The sequence below is a fragment of the Podarcis tiliguerta genome (genome assembly GCF_965153285.1).
Source record: "Podarcis tiliguerta genome assembly, chromosome: 1".
Classification (NCBI taxonomy): Eukaryota; Metazoa; Chordata; class Lepidosauria; order Squamata; family Lacertidae; genus Podarcis; species Podarcis tiliguerta.
In genome coordinates this window covers 107,240,388-107,265,066 of record NC_139534.1, presented here as the reverse complement: position 1 = coordinate 107,265,066, position 24,679 = coordinate 107,240,388, and the positions used below count along the sequence as shown (strand labels likewise).

The 24,679-nt window shown below is 44.3% G+C and overlaps 1 protein-coding gene and 1 long non-coding RNA gene across 34 annotated transcripts in view; one reads left to right on the top strand and one right to left on the bottom strand.

The window, feature by feature from the left end:
• Positions 1-24,679, bottom strand: part of NRXN3 (neurexin 3) — a 1,187,696-nt gene that overhangs the window by 424,125 nt on the left and 738,892 nt on the right. For 2 of the 33 annotated variants that reach the window (XM_083447328.1, XM_083447326.1), the window contains exon 1: positions 1,969-3,437. The exons of 28 other annotated variants lie outside the window; for them this stretch is intronic. In XM_083447328.1, the coding sequence (XP_083303454.1) occupies positions 1,969-2,215 (247 nt within the window). In that variant the 5' untranslated portion in view covers positions 2,216-3,437. Of the gene's footprint in view, positions 1-1,968; positions 3,438-24,679 lie in introns of those variants that run through there. 3 more of the 33 variants (XM_083447322.1, XM_083447323.1, XM_083447327.1) reach the window with 3 other exon arrangements.
• On the top strand, positions 11,662-13,530 carry LOC310681449. The gene is made up of 2 exons (XR_014513282.1): positions 11,662-11,885; positions 12,993-13,530. It is a non-coding gene; the product is annotated as an uncharacterized lncRNA (long non-coding RNA).

The following is a 24,679-nucleotide window of genomic DNA, read 5'->3' as shown; positions in this document are numbered from 1 at the left end:
GAAGCCCCGGCGAGCTGCCTGACAACTTCATCAAATAAAATTGAGAGAGGCGGGGCCATTCCGCTGCTGGCAATTTCCAACTTGGATTAAGCGGCACGCCGGAAACCGGGTGGCGGGGGTTGCTTAGGAAAATCTATAGGCTTGGATCGGAGATGTTTGTTTAGGGGCTCTCTCTGCAATCTTATGCACGTTTGTTTAGCAGCAAGCCCCCTCCCCCCGCAACTACAACGGAACTAACTTCTGAGTAGACGCGTTGCACGTGCATGCAGCCCTGCTGCGTGTCTCCCGCTGGCAAAGGAGCAGCGGGATTGTTTGTGTATGGTGCGCCTCCTCAAAGCTAGTGCGGGTCAGGAGGCAACAAGACTCAGGGCTCGGTTATACGTAAGACGAGCGCCTTTGCGCATATAGACCAACTGCCCACACAGCTCTTGGTTAACACTGACGCAATCCCATCCCCCTATACATTGCGGGGCGCGCGCGGGGGGAGGGGTGCTTCCAGAGCAGCCGGGGCGACTTCTACAATAGGCCTTAAACACCTCTTATTCTCAGATCAGGAATTCTGCCGCGGGGCGGAGGAGAGAACAATCAAAATCAAATTGCCCCCCGCGCCGCCACTCCTGAAAGCAATGAAACTCTGCTGGCGAGGGGAGCCCAGAGGAAACGAAGGATTGCCCTTCCACGCCTCCGATCAGGCCACCGGCCTACCAAGTCCAGCACCCTGTTCTCCAGGATGTGTCCAGCCAGATGCTTCGAGGGGAAGCTGCCTGCAAAACAGGACCTGGAGAGAACGACATTCTCCCCCTCGCGATTCCCAGCGACGGTATAGGCGCTGGCGCTATAGGAAATGCATCTGCCGTGAGGTTGTCCCACCCGCTCTTGGTTTCAATAGTGCTTCCTCGAACCTTGCTTCCCAGATCCGTACTGCCGAGAAAAGGTGCGCGCGGCACAGTCCCTCTCTGGGTGTTCCCCGCCCCTTTTGTGGGATGGGGAGAATCTTCCGTGTAGGGCCAGAGTCTCGCAGTTAGGGAAAACGAGAGAAATATTTGGGGGGGGGGGGAGGACGCAGCCTTTCCCCATTTACATTTCATGTTAGGAAACGAACGTGTGGAAACGCTTCTGTCCCTCATCACCTCCAAGTTTCCATACACACCCTCCCACCTCCAGTGAGGCTGACGAGGAACGCAGCGCCCCAGAGGGAGCCGCTGACGACCCGGTTCTTCGCCGCTCCTCCGGCCATAGCATAAGAGGCTTCTAGTAAATGGGCGAGGGGTGGGGTGGGGGAACCTCTCAGGTTTCACCGGCTCCGAAGTCTGCCGCCAGGGTCAGACGAAGCGCGCACAGGAGGCAGCCTCTCTCGGAAGGATCCCCCTCGCCGCCCGCTGCTCCCGCCTCCCGTTCCCGACATCGCTGCTCTTCCCTGCGCCGCGCGCGCACGCGGAGCGCCGGGGAGAAAAGAGAAGCCCCCTCTTTGCTTTTTAAACCCCTCGTTCCCGCCCAGGCCGGCTCCCGGTCGTCAAGCCCTCAGAAGAGCCGCTGCTTCTATCCTGGCGCCTTTCCAACGGCGGCGGAAACAACAACAAACCACCACAACAACACAACAAAAGCCCTGAGGCGGGAAAGTCCCTTCTGGGTTTCTCTCGGTTCCCCCCACCCCGCTGACGGGAGAGGCAAAGGGGTTCAGCACAGTCACGCGCGGCCGGAGAAGGAGGGAGACGGACTGAGGCGTTTCGCTCGAAGGAGCTTTTTTTTCGCGGGGAAACTTCTCGCCTTTTTTCCTTCTCTTTTCCCCCCTCCTGAGCAGAGAATTGATCTATGGGAAAGGGAGGGGTGGGGGACGGACGGACGGAAGGAAGGGAGGGAGAGCCACGGAGCTTCTCGGTCGGAGCCATGGACTTCCCGCTTCGCCTCGCCCGCCGCCGTCCTCCTCAGGCTACTCCGAAAGGGAAAGGAAAGTGAAGCAGAACCCACCGTGTCCTCCTCGCAGGGAGACGGGGGAGCGGTAGATAGAGATAGGCACGGAGTGGTGCTTGCTGCTGCCATGGAAATGGTGCTCTTGCTGAGCCTGCGAGGCGGACGACGAGGAAGAGGACGCAGGCAAATCCACGCTGGAGGAACTCCACACCGAGCTCAGGATCCATCCCCAAAAGAGGGAGCACATCCACAGGGTCCAGGCGGGACAGCCTCCCGGTGCTGTTCTCAGATCAACGCACCGCATGTTCGAGGCGCAGGGCGAAAGAAGGTGGGGGGGGATATCTATTATAGATAAGCCTACGAGGGACCAAGCAGTTCGAATTCCAGCCGGGGAAAGAGAGTATGGTTCATGATGCCAAGGGCCCCATCCTACCCAGCTGCGGAGGAGAGCGAGGGGGGAAAAGAGTCGCTTCCGAAGTGGGAGTGTGTATGCTATTGGGGGGGGGATGGGTGCGGAAAGGGTTAAGCAGCCAACCAACGCAAGAGCAAGCAATTCAAGCTGGATCCTCCCCGGAGCCGGTTCTCTCTCTATTCTGCCAGGTTCCCCTTAGACGTACCAAGCTTCCAGAGGAGATCCGTAGAGCCACGCATAGCAGGGAGAGAAGGATCTCCCCCGCCCCCCCTGTTCTTTCACCTGTCAGGTTCCTCCTCCAAGCTCACAGGATCCTCAAGGATTTCCCCCTGCCCATATCCCCCTTTCTCTCACTTTTAGCTGGAGAGAGGAGGATTCACAAGCGGGGGTCAAATAGCCAGAGACCCCAGAGAGGTTATTAAGTATGTTGTTGTTGTTGTTGTTTGCTTGTTTATCCCAATTCCAAGTTCTTGGCTTTGTTTGGTCTGGCTGCTTCTCCACGGGCAAATGTTGCACTGCAGAATGGCTTGGGCTTCTCTCCTTCACACATGCATACGCGCCCGGGCACACGAGCACACACATGCACCCCTCCAAAAGAAGAAGGAGGAAGAGGAGGAGGAGGAAAAACTGGATCCGCGTTCTCCTCGAATCCAGGCAACTTGGGAGCTGAGAGCTGGTTGACAACACCGCGTGTTCTGGAAGAGAAAGGCTTGCCAGATCTTCCCGTGTTAACAGAAGAGGAGAGGAGAAAAAACTGAAGAAGCAAAGGTAAAAGAGAGGGTGAGAGAGGAAAGTCTAGAATCCACAAGAGAGATAGAAACTGAGCTTCCCCCTCCTTAATTTCTTTTTTTTTAAATAAAAAGATGGAACAGGATGCTCAGGGCGAGCTCACTTAAAGTGAAGGCAACTAGGAAGCTCAGGTGAAGCGAAGTGAAGACTTAGGGAGCCAAATTCACAAATGAGCGAGCCGCATGCAAATTGGATCACTCCAGAGAGCGAATCAGTGCAGCCCAAACACCCTGCAGAGGGACTGGCTGGTTCCCGGGAAAGGAGGGGCTGAAGTAGGAACCTGCAGTCCCACCTCCTCCATTCATATTATACTGTGTATACTCATAAAGCAACACACACACACACACACACACACACACACAGAGAGAGATTATCTCCCTTTCCCTATAGTGTTACTTTGAATGTAGAGCTTAAATGAGAGGGAAAGTAGCAAGGAAGGTAATCAAACCCATTAGTCACATCCAGCTTCAGAAAGGTTATTGTAATAATAAATTATCATCAACAGTAATCAATACAGATAAAAAATTAACGGTGGCTGGAAGATTCCCCTCCTGAGCTATGTACTACACGTGATTCCCCACCCCTTTCATACCTGAAATGCAATAAAAGAGAGCAGCTAATACAACCTGCATCTGTCTAATTTCCAGTGCATCTGACACCTATGCCTTGAGGTTGGCGGAGGGAGAGAAATCTGTGTGTATATAGTAAACTTTACTAAATAAAAGCCTAAAAGGGGATAAGATGAAGTGAGTTTTAGAGGTATTGAGTATTTCTCTCTCTCTCTCTCTCTCTCTCTCACACACACACACACACTGCATTACCTTGTAGGAATCCCCCTCTGTACCAAAATAATATAATCTAATAACTGAGCTTCTGACTTTAGGATGGGAAAACTAGCCTCTGCAGGCGGAGAAACCCCTTCTTCAGAATGCACGCACAGGACAACAAGCTGATCTACTATCTCAGAACCCCAAAGGACATATTGGCTCCATTCCAGTTCCATCCCAAACCCTTTTTCAAATGGCTTTCTGAAATGTAATTACAGTTTTATTGTTGCTAGCCCCAAAGGAGACGAGGAAACAAAAGATGCATCTTTATTTAGACAGGGAGACAGAGTTAAAAGCAGGAAGACAGGAGGGGAGGCTAAATACTGGCAGAAATTTGGCGGGGTGGGGGGTGGGGAGGGAGAGGATGCTGCTTATTTCAAGAGTACCATGCCAGCAATAATAATAATACGTTTTTATTTATACCCTGTCCATATGGCTAGGTTGCCCCAGCCACCCTGGGCGGCTTCCAACACATATAAAAATAATAATCTGATTCAAAATAAAAAGTCACAATAACTTTAAAATAAACGTGTATCAAATAAAGCAATATTAAACTATCCAATAGTAAGAAGAAGCACCATCATCTCTGCTCTTAATACACAAATTTATGACTAAATAATTGGAGTTTTTGTACCTGGGCCTCCTTGATTTGCTTAGTGCCAGCTGTGAGGTTATGGGCAACAGGAGGGGAGGCTCACTGCCAAGTAGTATGGCTGATACAGACTTTTTTTTAAGGTGGGGCTTTTTAACTGGATCTCAACAGAGGATGTGCTGAACATCGCAGCAAAGAGAACCTTGGGAATGTGGGCAAGGCAATCTCTTGCAAAAGATGCTAGACCAAAAAGGGAAAGAAATGAATGATCCCTGTACCAGAATGTACTAGGAGTTCAAAAAAGCTTGTCATAATGCAACTTGGTATTGCAAGTGGGCAAGGGAGCGAAAAAACAACCAGGCACCAGTAGTTATGGGGGGGAAATTGGGGAAATGGGCTGTTGTGGCTCTGTTAGCAGAGTTGTTGCATCAGTTAGGAGAGCCAAACTTTGTGTTTGTTTGTTTGTTTATGGCACTGCTTCCTTGCATTTTAACATCCATGGCACAATGAGAAATTCACCAGATGAAGGTTTCCCTTGTGTGTTGGGGTCATGCAGAGATGGAAAAAGGACCAGTTGTTGTATTTCTGCTTTTCACCCTAGTTGTTAATGTGTCATTTTTAATGTTGCCATTTTATTCTGCTCTGCTGCAATTTGATTTTATGGTGTGTGGTTTTATTTGTTTTATTGTATTATTTTGTAAGCCACTCTGAGATCCTTGGCTAAAGACTGGCTAATAAATCGCTTAACACGTAAAATTATATAATGGCACAGAAACTCTGCAAGAGAAAAAAATACGGCAATTCTACTTAGCTGGTCTGTGGGCTCAGTGACTTGAATGAACCTTTTGGGGAAGTTTGACTTTTCTATAATTATATTTACAGGATTTGTGTTTTTTTTTTTAAGTTCATATGCCACCCTTCCTCTTAGGCAGGGATGGCAAACCTGTGGTCCTTCAGATATTGTTGCATTACAACTCCCATAATTCCTGGCTGCTCAGCATGCTGGGTTGGGGGTGGATGGGAGCTGCAGTCCTATATCTGGAGTGTCACAGGTGACCCATAGCTGACCAAAGTAATTGAGAGTAACATGCCCAGAACCTTCCCCTTTTATCCTTACAGCAACCCTGCAAGGCTAAGGTTAGACTAAGACAGTGTGACTTGCAGAAGGTCATACAATGAACTTGGTGGCTGAGCACTAAACAAAATGTGATTGACAGGACATCACTTTTGTAGATTTTCTATAGGACAATGGCTTAATTTAGACCAGAGCTGCAGTGTTCAGAGAATGCGTTTATTTCATTCTCTCCCTTGCACTATTTTCTTAGAGTTGCCAGTTGCTCCATGTGGCAGACCAATCATATAGGTTGTATATGTGCCCCCAATACCGGAGGCAATACCAGCTCTGAGGGGTAATTTTGTAATATCCCTCACCATTTATGTTGCCCTCTTTCAGTCAGTGTAGACTCTACTACAAGTTATAGCCGTTCTGCAAAGGAAAAATGGTCCATATGACATCATGGTGACAGGTGGGTCTGCCCACCTGTCGAAGTGGCCAATGGGAGGGTAGACAAAGATTAGCATGAGGGAAATGATTCCTTATCCAGCTTCTTGGCCCTGATCCAAAATATGTCTCTGTGTGGTCATATCCTATTTGCCTTAAAACCAACCAACCAACCAGCAGGACATTCAGTCATGGATCTCACATCATACCATCTAGTTGCAGCCCAAGTGGTGATTTAAGTCTGGGTTTTCTTAATGTAGGACTACAGCTCCCATCATCCCTGACCATTGGATATGCTGGCTGAGACTGCTGGGAATTGCAGTCCAAAAAAACACCATGTTGGCTATTCCTGCAACCAATACAAAACACAGGAATAAATTATTTAAGTTTGAGAAATGATTCAGTGATGTGACTGAGCTAATAGGTGAGAACAGATGCCTAATATAATATAATATGATATAATATAATATAATATAATATAATGCACCTTAACAGCTATGTGCCACACAGTAATTGTATTAAAAAGCACATAAACCGTGCCTGCAAGCTTCCAATCTAAGATATATAAGATAAGGAAGAAAAGGAAGAGGCTATCTGGTATCTTGTATCTACTTTAATTAGGAGACTGGAGAAACAAAGAAGGCTTGGAACTGTTGGGGAAGCAAAACCAGAATCATAGAATCTGAGCTCAGTTGCTTTCTTCCAACTTCACCTGCTAATGCTAAAAGGGAAAAAAGCACAAGGCAGCCACCTCTTCGGTCTCTTACCCCCAAAGCTAGCACCCACAACTATCTGTGGCAAACCCTTCCTCATCCATGCAATAATTCAATCAGGTTCATGAGCATCAGATGCTGGCTCTGCTGTGACAAGTGGCAGCATATAATGCAGAAGGTATTGCCCCATTGTCAAAAGAAGCCCTATTTCTTATACACAGCTTTAAAAAACAAAAAAAGAAGACCTGCACCAATGATATTGAGGCATCTGATCAAAGATCTGTATTTTAAAATAAGCTTAAAAATATATTTGTAGATGCTTGCTCCAAATGCTTGCTCCAAATGCTTGCTCCAGGCCAGGCAGAAACCACCTGGCTGAGAGTCTTTTTGTTTATTCTCCTGAACAAGGGCCCCTCATTGATTTGTTGCAGTACCTCAAAGTTGTAAAAAGGAGCAAAAGCTGGGAACAAAAGGTCATACGAATTACAGAATACAATCCAAGCTGCAAAAACACTAATTAGAGTTGGTAAATAGTGCCTCCCATCAAAACATGGTTTAAGGTATCCTGAGAAGGTTAAAAGGCAAAGAGCTAAAAGCAACAACAGCTGCTGCCTGGTGAGGAAGAGAAACTGCTCTGAGGTTGTTTTTGGTCATTTTAGAAACTTGATTTTTAATAAGTTCTTCCCTTCTAAAAATCAATCTATATATATATGTACTGACTTTAATGTGACTATACAAAAGAATGTAGAAAGTAAGAGATGTTAGATTCTTATGTTAGATTCTTATTTCATTGATGGTGTGTGAGAAGGTGAACCCAAGACCTCTGTTTATATGACAAAATTTGAAACCATGAGCCATCTGTTTTAGCCATTTGCCCCTGTTGCTAGAAGGGCAGAAGAGCAAAGGGCAGAAGAGCAAAGAGCAAAGGGTAATCTGATAATTAAGATGTCTTGTCAAGACAAATGTAAGATATATGATAGAAGGAAATATAGCTCTTTGTCTCCCATAAAAGGTAATAGGAAATGGGTGTATCTTTTATGATTGGTTCTAGCAAACAGCCAATAGGAATTTCAACCAGGCTGATTGGACAGAGGCAGCCAAAGGAGGAGTAAGGAGGCTGGGCTGAGGGAATATAAGTGCTGGTCACCAGGGCTGGAGTGTGCAGAGCTTTTGGTAAATATACCACTGTGCCAATCATTTATTTGTCTGACAAATAAATTATTATTTTAATTTCTCTATTGCTGCGTTGAATATTTCATTCCAGCTAAGCGTTAACCACAAGCAGGGTGCTACAATATTTCCTTTTTAAAAATAAAAATAAAAAATGGGGGTCCACCTTTTCATGAGTGACTTTGCTCCCTTAACGGAGTACTGCAGTAAGAAATAAAAGGAGGTAATAAAACATACTATGTTACAATGTGCCAGATTGATTCTTTGAATAACAAAGAAATCTAGCTGATGGGATCATTAGAGCCCGTAAAACTTGAAAGCAGCCCACTCCTGCCCATGTTTACTCAGAGGTATGCCTATTTGCGGGTGATCTTCCTTAAATTCACCTGATGAAGTGGACTGTGGTTCACAGAACTCTATGCCATAATATATTTGTTTGTAAGTAAGGTGTCACAAGAATCTGTTGCTTTTGCTGCAACAGACAATGACCACTTATTTAAGGGCCTTGCTTCCAAATAAGTGGACATGTGTCTGTAGCTTATGGCTCCCCCCCCCCCCGACTTTGAATTCCCCGCCTGCATTCCAGGTATGATGCCCACAGTGAAATATATTGTAACATTTGCATTCATCCAGATCATACTCCCAAATGTGTGCTAAAAGCAAACACATTAAGATGTATCATACTGACATACTATGAGACTGAACAATAGACCCCAGTCTATGCTGCTTGTAAATTGAAATCTGGTCTGATGTCTGCTTTGCACTCTCTCCGTGTGTGTGTGTGTGTGTGTGTGTGTGTGTGTGTGTGTGTGATGCAGGTATAGGATGGAAAGTTAGTATCCACAGAGTATCTGGAAAGAGTTAATCATTCCTGCATCACTCATTTGGGAAATCTGGAAGTTGGTGGTGGTGGTGGATTGGGGGGGGGGGCTCTATCCAACAAGATAATGAGCATTTGGGATGAAAGAAGTTGCTGCTGACTCCATTCTGATCATTGTAAGACTGTCCTTCCTCCAAGACAAAATGAAAAGGAAGCTCCTCGACTCTTAGTGCTACACTTCAGAGATTTAGAATACTATACCGTGAACTTGGAGGTGTGCATTGTAATCCTGCCTTAGGTAGACTTTTGTCATTTCCTCTTTTCCACCCTAAACCGCTCCAAAATTAAATTAAAGTACAATTTAACACATACATTTATAAGTTTGCATTTCAAAAGAAGGCTCCCGGTGAGAGACAATCTGCCGTTCTTTCTATGGGATGCTGAAAAGAAGCTCAGGAGACTTGTGTCACAGAAACCTTAGCATCTCTCACTTAAGTGCAAATGTTTTTATGGAAGCCCCCAAACCTGGCTCACAACATCAATTTCCACTCTCCCACCACAAGCTTTCAAACTGCAGTTGTGAATTGCTGGGGAATTGCTACCTCCTCTCATTATAAGCACCATTATGTGAGTGCTATTTAGATGGAACAGAGGCAGTTGCCTTAGACCATTTCAGTTTATTGGTCCATGTGGCTAAGCATTGTCTAGCATGACTTGAAGCAGTTCTCCTGGGTGTCAGATAGGAATCTGTTCGAGCCCTACCTAGATGTTGTGGGTTGAAACTGGAACTTCTGCAGACAAGACATGTACTCTACAATTAAGCTATGACTCTTCCCCTAGCTATAAATGGTTTGTACATGTAGCATCACTATGGGCTGTGATGAAGTCCATTGTCCTATTCCTTTTTTTTAAGATACAATTTATTAATTTTATAATAACAAAAAACAAATAAACATCATAATCAAAATTTTAACTCATACATCTTAATTGACTTCCCTCCACTCCCCGTCCTGGTTCCATTATTTTACACTTATTCATACATGTCCATAGAATCTTATATCTGAACAGTCCAAATTTTAAAACCTTAAATCATGTTGTTACAAGTGATCATGTTGTTACAAATGCATTGGTGGTTCAGTGGTAGAATTCTCGCCTGCCTGCCATTGTCCTATTCCTATGTGTTTGTGTGTGTGAGAGAGAGACAGAGACAGAATGACAAAATGGTAGTAATGGGATAGAGAATCCTGATTTGGGTGCTCATGTCTGCTCTATACACCTGAAAAGATGCTTCTACTGATATGAGTGGGAGATTTCCTTTGAGTGCAAACTTCAGGTGTGGTCCCTCCAAACTGGATTCGGACTGCAGGAAGAGAAAGAAGGTTAAAGCTCTCCACAAGGATCCTGATCTGGATCAGGACCCCCTACCTGGCACTTATACTTCACTAGTTCAACCATAGTCTGGATCCATAATTATTTTAAAAGTGTATTTCTTTTCAAAAATAAGGTCTTCAGAGGATGAGCGTTCCTGGCTTTCACCACTCAGGTGCATAACACCCATCCAGCTCCTTAAAACTTGACCATACTTCAAATGTCCCAACATTTCAGAACTTCTTTTTTAACCTTTTGATTTCTTCAAGGGCTGTGCATGCTTCCTCTCCAGCACCAGAGCATTCAGTACTCTGCATGCAATGAGCTTATGTTCCATCACAAGGTTTGTTTCCCCAGCCACAAGGCCATATGCTCATTTCCATTATCAAAGGGTAGGAGATTCTGCTACTGGTACTAGTAGGCCACATCAAGCATGGGAATTAGTTAGTTACTTAGATAGATAGTAATTTGTTAGTCTCAGCTTTCAAAAGTCATAAAGGGTAACCTTTTGTGGAAATAAAAAAAAAAAAAGCTCAGAAAAAGCATGCTGTTATGAACCTTATACTTTCAGTTGCAATTATACTAAATAGTTCTGCAGTTAATCTAGTCCTGGCAGAAGCTCATGTGGCCTTAATGCTTTGGCTTTCCTTAAGAGTGCCTGGCCTGGTCAGCCACAAAACGGTGTATGAGCAAAAATAGAAAAAGGGGCTCTGATTTTGACGATGACTATGTACAAATAAAAATGTTTATAAAAAATAAATTAAAACCAAAAGTGTGAGGCAGGCTATAAATACATCAAGGCGTTTCTGGTGACACCATAAAGTACTGGGACTTCACTCTGCCTTTGTTTATTGGATGTCAGTGGCTTTATTTACTGCTCTGAAATTCATGGGTGAATCATATATTTAGCAGCACCATCACGTCAAGAAAAGGCATGATTTCAAGTGTGTTTTTCCCCTCTTGGGTACACCAGCAGACAGTGTTTATGCAGTGCTGTTCAAAGGGATTTCCTCTTAAAGTTTGTGTGTGTGTGTGTTTGTGTGTGTGTAAAGGAGAGTAAGTGAGTGTACAGGTTTGCCATATTAAGAAAAAAAAATCACTGTAAAATGAGTCCATTCTACTGAGAATTTCTTTCATGCTTCTCTCTTGCACTATTTCATAACAACAAAGATGTCCTGCAAATGATGGAAGTGTGTGTGGGAAAGGTGACCATAAAAATGTGCTGAGCTGAGTGTGTGTGTGCGCACACTCGTTTAAACTTTCCATTTATTTTTCGTGGCTAGCTGTGTCCTACCTTTCTCGCTGTTGGCACATGCTTTCTCTAGAGCAGCTACCTTGCCCCCTTGGCAGGGCTCCTGTGCCTTGTCTGCCTGCAGGTCAGGCAAAAATCCAACAGCAGCTGTTTTCCTTGCCTCTGCAATTGTACTGTGGAGAGGCAGCTGTCATGATGAGACTGGGGGAAGGCCATGTCCTGATTGGTTTATTGGCTGCTGGTGTCACAGTGGTCCCAACATTCCAACAGAGAGGAGATGGGCAAAAAAAAAAAAAAACAAAAAAAAACAATTGGTCTGTTGGCTGCTGCTATCACAATGGTCCTTAATTCTGCCTTAAGAATGATAATATTTACCGCTGTTCCTTGAGGCTCGAGACGATGTTGGGGGAGAGGGTTGTCCTCATAGTTGAAAGGGTTTACAGCAGACTTCTCTAGCCTGGTTTTCTCCAGACATTTCAGACTACAGGTCCCATCCTAGGATCCTCATACCTACGGGATCGCCTCTCCTGGTATGCCCCATGGAGGACCTTAAGGTCCATATATAGCAACACCCTAGAGGTCCCGGGCCCTAAGGAAGTTAGCCTCAACCAGAGACAGGGCCTTCTCAACACTGGCTCCAGCCTGGTGGACTGCTCTGTCTCTTGAGACCAGGGCCCTGCAGGATCTGATCTCTTTCCGTAGGGCCTGTAAGACAGAGTTGTTCCACCTGGCCTTTGGCTCAGAATCAGTTTGATTCCCTCCCCCTTTTTCTTTTTCCATTCTCCTCCTATGATGAGTTTGCTCCCTAATTGTTTTAATGTTATATCTTAATCTTTTAAATTGTATTTTAATCAACTTGTTTTTATTATTGGTTGTTAGCTGCCCTGAGCCCGGTCTTGGCTGGGGAGGGTGGGGTATAAATAAATTATTATTATTATTATTATTATTATTATTATTATTATTATTATTATTATTATTATTATCATCCCTTGACTATGTCTGTGTCTCGCTCTGCACATTTGCACAATTTTGCTGTTAGCTAGGAATGATGGGAATTGTAGTCCCAAACATCTGGAGGGCTGGAGTTTGCCTATGCCTGGGTTACAGGGAACCAGGCAGAGGGCCTTCTCGGTATTGGTGCCCACCCTGTGGAATGCCCTCCCATCAGATTTCAAGGAAATAAACAACACTCTGACTTTTAGAAGACAACTGAAGGCAGCTGTGTTTAGGGAAGTGTTAGATGAATTTATCGTGTTTTTAATATTCTATTGGGAGCCGCCCAGAGTGGCTGGGGAAACCCAGCCAAATGGGTGGGATATAAATAATAAATTATTATTTTTATTATTATTAGTATTATTATTATTATTATTATTATTATTATTATTATTACTTTATGCACCATGGCTTTATCCAATCTAAGGTAGAATATCCCAGTGAAGATTATCCTTCTGAAAAGCCTGAATAACCAAAGCCTAGACCTCTTTCTGCCCATCCATTTTTCCAGACTCACAAAGTTTAAAGCAGGTGCATGCGTGCTTGTTGTCATTTATGATGGTGGTGGTGGTGATGTGGATATAAGGTTCCTACCCCGCCCCCCAAAAAGCGAATGCTTCTCTCTTCTGACAAATCTGTCTCAGAGTGACAGGATCTCCACTGGGAACATCTCACACATTGAGAAAACCAGCTGTATCAACAAGAAAACCGACAGACACCTAAACCTCAGGCCAGGGAACAAGTCTTTTAAATGCTCGGCAGCTGAGAAAATTGGTAAGCAGAAACAGGGGATGGGTAGGGATAACAACGCCCCTGAAAATCTGTAAAACAACAGGCAAGACTGAACTGTTCTAATGCAGGTGCGGTATAGACATATTAAATGGTGTGGACAAATGCTCCGGTGACTGTTCATAGCTCCAAGGAAAGTTATGTAGTGCATGAGGTTTAAAGTAGGCCTACATATGCTCACAGTCACACTCCTTTGCTTATACATCCGTTCAGGCACAAAAGCTCCTCTAGGTGCTTATCTCCGCCACTGTCAACTGGAGATGTTGACAAAAGCAAACAAGAAAAGGCAAGAAGAAAGCAAGCTCAGAGGCAGCTGGCTTGGAAAGTATCTAATTTGATGCCATTCCCTTTCAACTTGCATTCTGTTGAAAAAAATAAAGGCCTTTGCACTCAACAGAACTTCCTTGATTTCCATCTTTGCTTCTAATGAATACTGAATATATAGATCTATCTATCTATAATATATAGATGCCACTCTCCTCTTCCTCACCCATCCAGGCCTCCACTTTCCCAGTTTTGCTGCTCAATATCCTTCAGCAAGAGATGCCAAAGATGGGACCCACCCAGGGTCATTTACATGCCCAACATGTTTTCCAGTTGCGGTGCTATGTTCCCAAGTTACCCATACTGACATAATCTCATCACAGCTTGATTATGAGCGTAAGTAACGCGGGTGGCGCTGTGGGTTAAACCACAGAGCCTAGGACCTGCCGATCAGAAGGTCGGCGGTTGGAATCCCCACGACGGGGTGAGCTCCTGTTGCTCGGTCCCGGCTCCTGCCAACCTAGCAGTTCGAAAGTACGTCAAAGTGCAAGTAGATAAATAGGTACCGCTCCGGCGGGAAGGTAAACGGCGTTTCCGTGTGCTGCTCTGGTTCGACAGAAGCGGCTTAGTCATGCTGGCCACATGACCTGGAAGCTGTATGCTGGCTCCCTCGGCCAATAAAGCGAGATGAGTGCCGCAACCCCAGAGTTGGTCACGACTGGACCTAATGGTCAGGGGTCCCTTTACCTTTACCTTAAGCATGAACCAATTCAATGCCCATGATATACCAGTTGATTGATATCAAATAAGATAATATCACATCAGTATGGTTGTCTGAACAGAGTCAGAATTTCATTTCATTTCATTTTTGCAAACTTCTAGTCCTCATGTTTACTGGATGAAAACTGATGAAATTAGGATAGATTCTGAAATACAGGATCTTTCAGGGACTTTTCAGATGTCAGGGGGTTAAAAATATCTACATTTAGAATGGGCCTCTGTACCACCAACACTAGCACCCTCAGCATTTCTCTTTAGATGGCCCTTAGTTCATTGGTAATGATATTTATTACCTCCATATCTTCATCTCTTGGTCAGTTTCTAATCCAGCTCATGATTTTCCAATTCTCACCCTCTAAATAATGCAACCAAAGAAATTGTAGAAACTGTATTATGCAGCGATCTAATTTGGCACGCCAGCCTTAGAATAACACAATTTGGGTATTTGGGATGTAACATTCCAACTTTTCTTGCCTACGCTGAAGAGAGATTGTGAATATTTTCTTTAGATGTAGAATTCATGCATTAATAGTGTATGTAATTATAATATGGCCAGTTGCAAAGAAACACAAACAGGAGTGGACATCAAATGAGGGCCTCGGCTGCACATAGATTATTATACATAGTCATCACTTTTTAAATGGCTGCTCAGAGATGTATTCTGCTTCTTTCCTTCCAAGGAAATGAAGATCTGTCCCTCCCAAAGGGCTCTAGTTAGCAGGGTGTGCAAATTTAGTTATATTGACTCAGTAAAATTAGTGGGTCTCTCTAATTTAATTGAGACATGTTCAGACAAAGCTGGCTGCTTCTCCAGAAACACTAGGAGTCCGTTGTGCATCTGTCATCAAAGCTAGAATGGACTGTAATAATTAGCATTTATACAGCACTTTAAAATGTTACAGAGTGCTTCACATATATTGTCTTAGTAGTTCTGAGTCTGTCAGCAGCTCTGTATGGCAGGAGGGCGGTGCTGGGGGTGGGGGTGGTTAAGGCTCAGGGGGCATAGCTTGCAAAAAGTCATTTAATGAGCAAGGCCTAGGCCCTGGTTTTCTCAGAAACCCATTGGACTGTGGCCACACTTGCACGAAGTCTTTAAAGCACTGTGGTACCACTTGGGACAGCCATGCCTTTCCCCAAAGAATTCTGGGAACCACAGTTTGTTTAGGGGGCTGAGAATTGTTAGGAGATGCCCTATTCCCTTCCCAGGGGTGCAGTTCCCAGAGTTCCCTATGAAGAGGGGCAGATTCTTATACCACTCTGAGGGAAATAGAGGTCTCTTAACAACTCTCAGCACTGCTAACTACAGCTCCTTGAATCCTTTGGGGAAAGCCGCGCCTGTTCAAAGTGGTATCATTGAGCTTGAATGTTTGGCGTTAATGAAATGGGGTGTGTGAATGTGCTCAGGAGGAACCATAGCTCATTGTAGAACCCATACTTCGTATGCAGGAGGCTTTGGTTTCTATTCTTGGTCTCTCCAGGTAAGAGAATCAGGCAGCAGGTGACGGGGTGACCTCTACCCAGGGCTTTCTTTCAGTGAGTACTCAAGGGTACGCAATACCAGCACCTCTTTTTGTTGTTAAAAAGTGAGGCACTTACTGCAACAACTTCATGGTGAGTACTGGCACCTTTTTTTCTAGTGGGGGGAAAAGCACTGCATCTACCTGAGATACCAGAGAACTGCCAGAAGTCAGAGTAGATATTATTGGGCCAGACAGATGAATAGTGGGACTACAAGACAATTTTCTACATTCATACCAGTGTGCCCCTTCCGGCGCACCGTTTGTGAGTTGCTGCCTTGGTGAGTGCAGTGGATATGATGATACGAGGGAAGAGGTACAGCTCATTGGGAAACTAATTACCGGTTGTCTGCCACCAGTATTTGTAAATAACAAGCTAAGCTTTACAGTGACTGTAAGATCGCCTGGCCTCGATTACAGGCCCATATTTGCATCTATTATGCATCTATTTTCCCACAGATTAATGTGTCCCATTAAGAGTGATCAGGGGATGGCAGGATCATTATCTGTCCTCATTAGTGGGGGGGGGAGGGGAGCCTTGGACTCAATTAACATGATTCTTCATCTTCTTCCAAGGCCCCTTTCAGGTTGCTAGACCACTCAGCTAATATCAATGGGCCAAAATATTTGGCGTGTGCATGCAAATGGGAGGCTGTGTGGGCACTCATGGCAAAGACATCAAACAAGCCTCACATTTTATTTTCTTTCACTCTTCAGAGCCTGTAGAGTAGAGTGGGAAGGTGCCAAATCCCGTTTTAGCTTCTGTAAGAGCATCTAAATGTCAACAAAGAGCCTTGTTAACTGCTATCCTTTCCAAATGTTCCTATTTCTAAAAATGATTGCTCTCCCCTCCTTTTCTTAAAGTTGCTTTCTCCTACCCTCTCCCCACCTATCTGTGCAGATCCTAAGGAGCTGATTTAATGATCTGCTGCTATAGCAGCTTCTGCTTTTAGACTGCAAACAGAAGAAGAGTAGTTATAAATGTGTGGCACTCTTTTATCCGTACTAGGCCTCCACGGCAGTTTGTTCACAACTGTACACCCCAGGAACTGTTTGAAGATTATATGTGTCCACACAAAATGTTTAGTCTTCCAACCTTAGGAAAATCAAACCAGCACCCATGTGATGCTATTAATGCATATATCCTAATACCAGAAAACCCAGGGATGGGCAACCTTTATGTTCCCAAGGGCCACACGCAGCAGTGGGTGGACACTCAGGGGCCACATTTTACTGGGCATGGGTGAGCTGGCAGTACATCCGGTGGCTGCTGTCCACTGAGACTGGTAGGGTGGAATACAGGGAGCCCGAACAGCAGGTGGCACCAGACCAATGACAGTCAGAGCCAACTACAGTGGTACCTCGGGTTACATATGCTTCAGGTTATAGACTCCGCTAACCCAGAAATAGTACCTTGGGTTAAGAACTTTGCTTCAGGATGAGAACAGAAATCGTGCTCCAGCGGCGCGGCGGCAGCAGGAGGCCCCATTAGCTAAAGTGGTGCTTCAGGTTAAGAACAGTTTCAGGTTAAGAACGGACCTCCGGAACGAATTAAGTACTTAACTTGAGGTACCACTGTAATTCTAATTTTGTCCCCATCCTCCTCTCTGCTCACTTCTGCAAGGGCAACACCGGTGACGGGACAGAAGTGGTAGCTGGTACTCATTGGGCCTCAAAGGGCAGAAGGCAAGAAGACCCAGAGCCCATATAATTGTGGTTTTGTTCCCATCCTCCTTCCTGCAAGCACAACACTAAGGAGAAGGAGGAAGAAGACGGGAGGCAATACTACAACCCTGGTCTGGTTGTAAGTAACAAGGGCAAATAGGGTCTGGCTGAGTGCAGATTGAGGTTGGTGAGGCTGTGCCCCATTCGCCCTAATGGACTAGCCTCCACAGCTCATTGGCAAGCACATGCACCCATTAGGAGGACTTAGGCCAAGCTCTCTGCCCCAAGACAGGATTATCCTACCCCTAAAACATCTCTGACAGGTGCCTGTCACGCCAAAGATCCATCACTCAGTTTCTAACATCAGGTGACTCTAGGAAGCCATAAAGAGGACATATGGGAAATGACCTTCTCTGTTGTTTGTCCCCAGCATCAGGTGCACAACCTCTGTACATGGAAGCCCCACAAAAATCTGATTTGATAGCAGCTGATAGACTTATCCTCCATGAAGTTGCCTAATGCTTTTAAGAGCCATCAAATCTAGTGGTCATCACTACATCTTAGGCAGCTTCTTCTATTGCTGGGGTGCTCTTGGGAAACTATCACCCTCTTTGTAGTTTAAAACATGAGCTTCTTACCCTATCTTCCTCAGCAGATAATGTGAACGATCGCTGTGCCTCTTCTTCCCGATATTCTTTTAAAATACTTGAAGATCCAGTCCAATCCTGTTAGTAATATTTTCTCTAGGCTAAACACATCCGTTTCCTTTCCATACGTAAACCCTTTAACATCTTCATAGTTCTCTTCCAAATCCCTTCTAGGTTGTCAGCCTCTGTGACAAGTTGACATTACATCCCAGGCTGGTAATCAAGACAAAAACTCCCAAGATACGGGCCAGGAAGTGGCCCTTGTTGTTTGGTTTTTAGCTATGTGGACACTGCTCATAGAATCATAGAGATATAGAGTTGGAAGGGACGACGAGGGTCATCAAGCCCAACCCCCTGCAATGCAAGGATCTTTTCCCAACGTTCGGCTCAAACCCACAACCACTCTACCCAGTGAGACTTGCTGTTCTGAGTAAATATGCCTACGGTTGGCCTGTGACATTCATTGGGTGTGTATGTGTTAGATTCGGGGGGTGCTATAATTCTCCCATGACACTCCCCTGTACAAATAGGCCACTTGTACAGTGGTACCTCTGGTTAAAAATTTAATTCGTTCTGGAGGTCTGTTCCTAACCTGAAACTGTTCTTAACCTGAGATACCACTTTAACCAATGGGGCCTCCCGCTGCCGCTGCGCCGCTGCCACACGATTTCTGTTCTCATCCTGAAGCAAAGTTCTTAACCTGAGGTACTATTTCTGGGTTAGCGGAGTCTGTAACCTGAAGCGTCTGTAACCTGGAGCATCTGTAACCCAAGGTACCACTGTAATTCCGATTACTTCAGTTCCACTCCATCTTAATTCAGAGTGGAGCAAAAAGTTTGGAAGGCATAACTATATGGCAGACACCTATGACAACTTGTGTACTTAGACCATGCATATCGTTTTAGAGAAGGTGGGTTGATGCTGATGATTTAATGCCAAATATCCCACAATGTACCAGATGTGCCGATTCACTCATGTCTCAAAGTAGCTGAAATAATTGTGAAGAGCATTAGCACAAGGAGCGTGTCTCCATATTAAGCTGTGTGCTAAGTACATTTTCTAGCCTGCTGAGGAAGGTGTGAAGGGAAATGGTAAATGTCTGCTACAGATTAATACAACTCCCCTCCCCCCCCCAATGTTATTTACAATGTTTGCCACCAAATTTCAGGAGCAGTTCTTCAGACCCGATTCTCCTGGAGACCCCTTGAGGTTCGCTTCCCTGCTTTCCTTGACTCTAGCAGCCCCTTCAATACAAACAAAGAGGAGATGCTGCTGGTAGAAATATCAACAGCTCCTACTTCAGTATTTGTGGTTGTGCCTGATCCGACAACAGCCTTCCATAACCTGGTGTCCTCCATATGTTGGTGGTCTCCAGCTCCCATAATCCCCAACCTGCCTGACCAACCAACCCCCAGGGCTGATGTGATCTGTATCTAACAGCATCTAGAGGGCACCAGGTTAGGGAACATAGAAGCATAGGAAGCTGCCTCATACTGAGTCAGATCATTGCTCCATTTAGCTCAGTACCAGTAGTGGCTTTCCAAGGGTTTCAGACAAGGGTCCAACCTTACCTAAAGATGCCAGGAATGAACCTGGGACCTCCCATGTGCAAAACGGTTGCTTTTTATTCTTTTATACAACACTTGGAGATTTTTTAATATTAAAGAGGCTGATAAATTTAATTGATACACAAAATGTTTGACCTTGGATGACTTTCAACTCATTTTATTATGGGTAATATCCACTGTAAGTCATACTCAGAATAGATCCCCTAAAATCAATGTGGGTCAACTCTGAGTATGACTCAGTTGGCTCTCTCCCTCTCTCTCCTTCAAAGGCATGTCCAAAGTTCAGAAAGACTTTAGATGTGTATCAAGATTGCTGAGCACTTGAGAGAACAACCTGTCAACAAAGTTTGAATTTCTGTTGCTAAAAATGCATTCATTTATTCATTCATTCATTCAATTTTTTTATATCCCACCCTTCCTCTAAGGAGCTCAAGGTGGCATTCATGCACCCCCCATCCCCATTTTATCCTTATCCCTGAAAGGGAGATTAAGCTGCAAGACTGCAGCTGGCCTAAGATCACCCAGTGAGCTTCATGGCAGAACATGGCTTTAAGCTTTAAGGTCTACGTTTTTGTGACTAACCTTGTTTTTATGGTTGTGGGTTGTTTTTAATGCTGTAACCCACCTTGGGACCTTATGGTGAAAGGCAATTTAACAACAACAACAACAATGGATTTGAACCCAGGTCATAGCTGTCAACATTTCCCTTTTTTTAAGGAAAATTTCCTTATTCCGAATAGGATTCCTCGCAAGAAAAGGGAAAAGTTGACAGCTATGACCCAGGTCTCCCAGGTCCTAATCCAGCGCTAGAACTACTACAGCACACTGGCTCTGATACTACGCTGGCACACACCATGGCAGGTCAGTCGCAAGCAAATATGCTCCATGGAAGTTCATCTGGATAGGAATGGAAACCATAGCTTCCTTTAAGGGTGCAATGATAGAATATTCCACAACTAGTGGGAGGAAAGGTACTTCCAGGTTCATATTTCAGAGCTCAAGGACAGTTATGACTTCTAACTCATGGAGCAGCGGAGCTGCAAAATGAGCAATGTCTGTGATGTTCTATGCAGCTGTGGATGTCTAAAATGAGAAATCTCCTTGAAATATGAGCCATTTGGCCAGAGAGAATACGAACTAGTCAGGCCACTTGATCTCCTCTCTTTTCCCACAGGTCAAGCTCAGATATTTTGCATGGCTCCTACGCTGTTCTTTTTCTGAGGGGTTTATTTGAAAGATGCATAAATCTGAAGAGCTGATCATTTCCCTTCTTCTCCTCTTTATTTATATGACTTTTGAAAATAAATTTCCAGCGAGGTCCCTTTTGATTTAACGAGGTGCTGCCAATTCTGCCAGTACTTTGGGTTTTACATTTTTTATTGAATGGGCCCCGAATTGAAAACTAGATTTCCTTCCAATTCCCCTCCACTTGCGAGGCGAGGGGAAATGAAAACGCCTGTCAGCAAAAGTAATGTGTTTAATACCGTGCCAACCCTAAACATCAGCAGAGATTTCTGTGTATTGCAAATAATTCTATCACCAACCTATATTGCTCAGCTGTGTTTTTATCTTTGCCGTAGGATAATATCAATATTTCAAAATGGGAGACAAGGAATGTTTTATGAGATTGATGTGGGAAAGAAGTGTGACAAATACATAAAAAAGGGCAGAGGGAAATGCAGGATAGTCATAAAAATGCTTTTCGGCTCCCATGGGGACTCACTGAGTTTATCCTTCCCTTATCAGAGACCCGTTGCAGTCTCCTTGGTAAATCTCTGTATTTAATCAAAAGGAAAGGCAATATTACCTTTTTTAAAAGTGGCCTCTTCTAACACAGGGGTGGGGAACCACAGGCCTGGGGTGTGTGAATCTGGCCCCCCAGGCTTCTCTATCTTGCCCTTTGGACCAAGGCAAACCCATCATTGTTCCTGCTCAGCATCCTCCTTGATTGCTTCCAACTAGCAGAATGTGTCCATGTACAGTGAGAATGCCTCTTGTTTTCCTTGATGAAACTGTACGTGTTTGCATGAAACTCTTGACTTTTGCATGCCTCAAATGGAGCCTACTGTACAAAGACAAGAGTCACTGTCTGCCTCTGGCCCCATCCATGACTGGCCCCCAAAAGGTTGCTTACAAGCGAATGTGACCATTGAGGGCTTTTTTTCTTTTTAGCGCCCAGTCCCAGATTCTAAACATACAATCTATTCTATATACCGCATTTTTCGCTCTATAAGATGCACCAGACCATAAGACGCACCTAATTTTTGGAGGAGGAAAACAAGAAAAAAAATATTCTGAATCTCAGAAGCCAGAACAGCAAGAGGGATTGCTGCGCAGTGAAAGCAGCGATCCCTCTTGCTTTTCTGGCTTCTGGGATAGCTGTGCAGCCTGCATTCGCTCCATAAGACGCACACACATTTCCCCTTACTTTTTAGGAGGGAAAAAGTGAGTCTTATAGAGCAAAAAATACGATACTTGCATCAAATGTTGCCCCTAAAATTAGAGCAGATCTTCTTCTTTAATGCCTTTGCTTAAATTAAACCTGGTCTAGGCATGTAGTGAAGACAGGGGTGCCTGGCGTGCTCTGGTCCATGGGGTCACGAAGAGTCAGACACAACTAAACAACAACAACAGACATGTAGTAGAAAGAGTGAATGAAGTTGCAGAGTTCTAGACTGCAGTATTTCACACTGCAAGCGAAAGGTATCTTGTTTGAATGTAAAAGCAACAAAACAAAAAACAGCAACAGCAGAAAAGCAACAACATCAGTGTAAGTGGATAAATTGCGTCACAAAGCGAAAGTTGGGTTAGTTGTTGTTTTTGCCTTGGAATAATAGAATTGTAGAATTGTCGAGTTGGAAGGGACCTTACGAATCACCAACTCCCTCTAATGCAAGAATCTTTAGCCCAATGTGGGACTCGAACCCACATCCTTGAGATTAAGAGTCTCATGCTCTACCAAATGAGACTTGCACTTGTTTTTTCTTTTTTTAATGGAACACCCTCCCATCAGATGTTAAGGAAATAAACAACCATCTGACTTTTAGAAGACATCTGAAAGCAGCACTGTTTAGGGAAGTTTTTAACGTTTGATCTTTTATCGTGTTTTTAATATTCTGTTGGGAGCAGCCCAGAGTGGCTGGGAAACCAGCCAGATGGGTGGGGTATAAATAATAAATTATTATTATTATTACAATACTCTGCCTGAGCAAAAACAGACCACAGAAGTGCAAATCAACAGCAAATTATCCTTGGGGTCTGAGAATCATTACTATTATTGTGCTTACTCATAATGTATATTGGTTCATTGGTAACGGCCTTGTTATATTTTTCTGCCTTACTTTTGTAAGCTCCCACTTCCCACCCCTAAAATGAAGAACACAACAGTTTTGAGTGAGCACACAGGAACTTTGTTGTTGTTTACTGTTACTATCTTTATTCAGTTTTATACAGAACGAAGCACTCAGTGCGTTCAAAGGACTTGCATGCAGGTTTGTGACCACTTTTTATCTAATTGTCCATTCTCAAGGCAGCTGACTGATGCTAAAACTTTCCAGGTGCCCAACTTGGAACAAACTCAAAGCACTTGATGATTCTTGGAACTCTCGGTTCCCAACAAGATCCTCGCAGTAATCGGATGAAAAATTACTCTGGCCATTCAGTATTATTGCACCTGTGGTTTCTATGTGACACACTGCTGAGCTCTCAGACAAAACAGGCTAAAGTGTGAAGGAAGCTTCTAAAATCAGTGTTTTTTCACAGAACAACTAGTAACATGATTCAAATAAGAATGTATTAATAACAAACAAACAAACCCCAATGCAATTTGAGCCTATTGGCTCTTCATCAGTGGAAGTTCCTCATCATTCAAGTTTAAATTAAAAAAAATTACGTCAGGTTGAAACCTTCATTGATTTCATTATTTATCACTGCTTTTATACAACGCTTGGAGATTTTTTTAATATTAAAGAGGTTGATAAATTTAATCAATACACAAAATATTTGACCTTGGATGACTTTCAACTCATTTTATTATGGGTAATATCCACTGTAAGTCATACTCAGAATAGATCCCCTAAAATCAACGTGGGTCAACTCTGAGTATGACTTAGTTGGATCTCTCCCTCTTCCTCTCTCTTCTTCACTGCTTCATGTAGATTCCCTTGATGGAGCCAGTGCAGAATTGGGTCCTGCACCTTGAATAGTTGCATAGCAGATGGTGCTTTAGGTTTTGATACACTATATAGGCTGAAATTTTGCCTATTAAACACACTATTCAAGGTGCAGGAGCCCTTCCGCATCTGGCCTCCCTCTGTTTTCTTCATGTATATTCAATAGCAGTAAGCTAGGGATGAATATATATATTTTAAAAAATCAATCAAAAAATGAAAAACATGAAGTACATACTTTCTGTGAGAATCAGGCATATTTTAATGAAAAGTGTTCCTTTGAGATGAGACAAGAAAAATGCAATCCTGCACACCTCTATTCAGAAGCAATTCCCATGGGGCTTAATCTCAGGTAAGTAGGTATAGGACTGCAACACAGGAGAATATTTTAACATACTACTTACTGCAAATCCCCAGGATGTTGGAAGCATAATCTCTACCCAGGGTATTAATACTCTTTGGATGGAGAGTGGGGAGGGGCAGGAATGAAGAACATGCTCTGTATATCGGGCAGCGGGGAGGATGGGACACCCATAACTTTCTAAAAAGGAAAAGGGGATTTAGGGGGGCTGGAGTTGTCCCAGAAGATGTCAGTGGAAGTTACTCTTGTACAGCTCCGGACTTTGGGTATCATTCTTAGAAACCTGAGCATGCAAGTTGTGTTGTAGCCGTTGTTTCAATGATTGTTGAAGCCACTCTTCCAAAGTTATCATTATTCCCTTGTTGCGGGAGAACTTGCAGTCAGGTCAGAAGTGGCTTGGCAGATGGGGAGCCACCACAGTAGCTTTCTGCCAAGTGGGTCACAGCCTCTTACTGGAACTGGGAGGGATGAAATGGTGGGAAGGTCAGCAAGGTGAAAACACACCAGCAGAACCAATCCAGTGCTCCTGCCAGTGTGTTTGTGCTGTGTCAACATCCCCACTTCCTTCCAA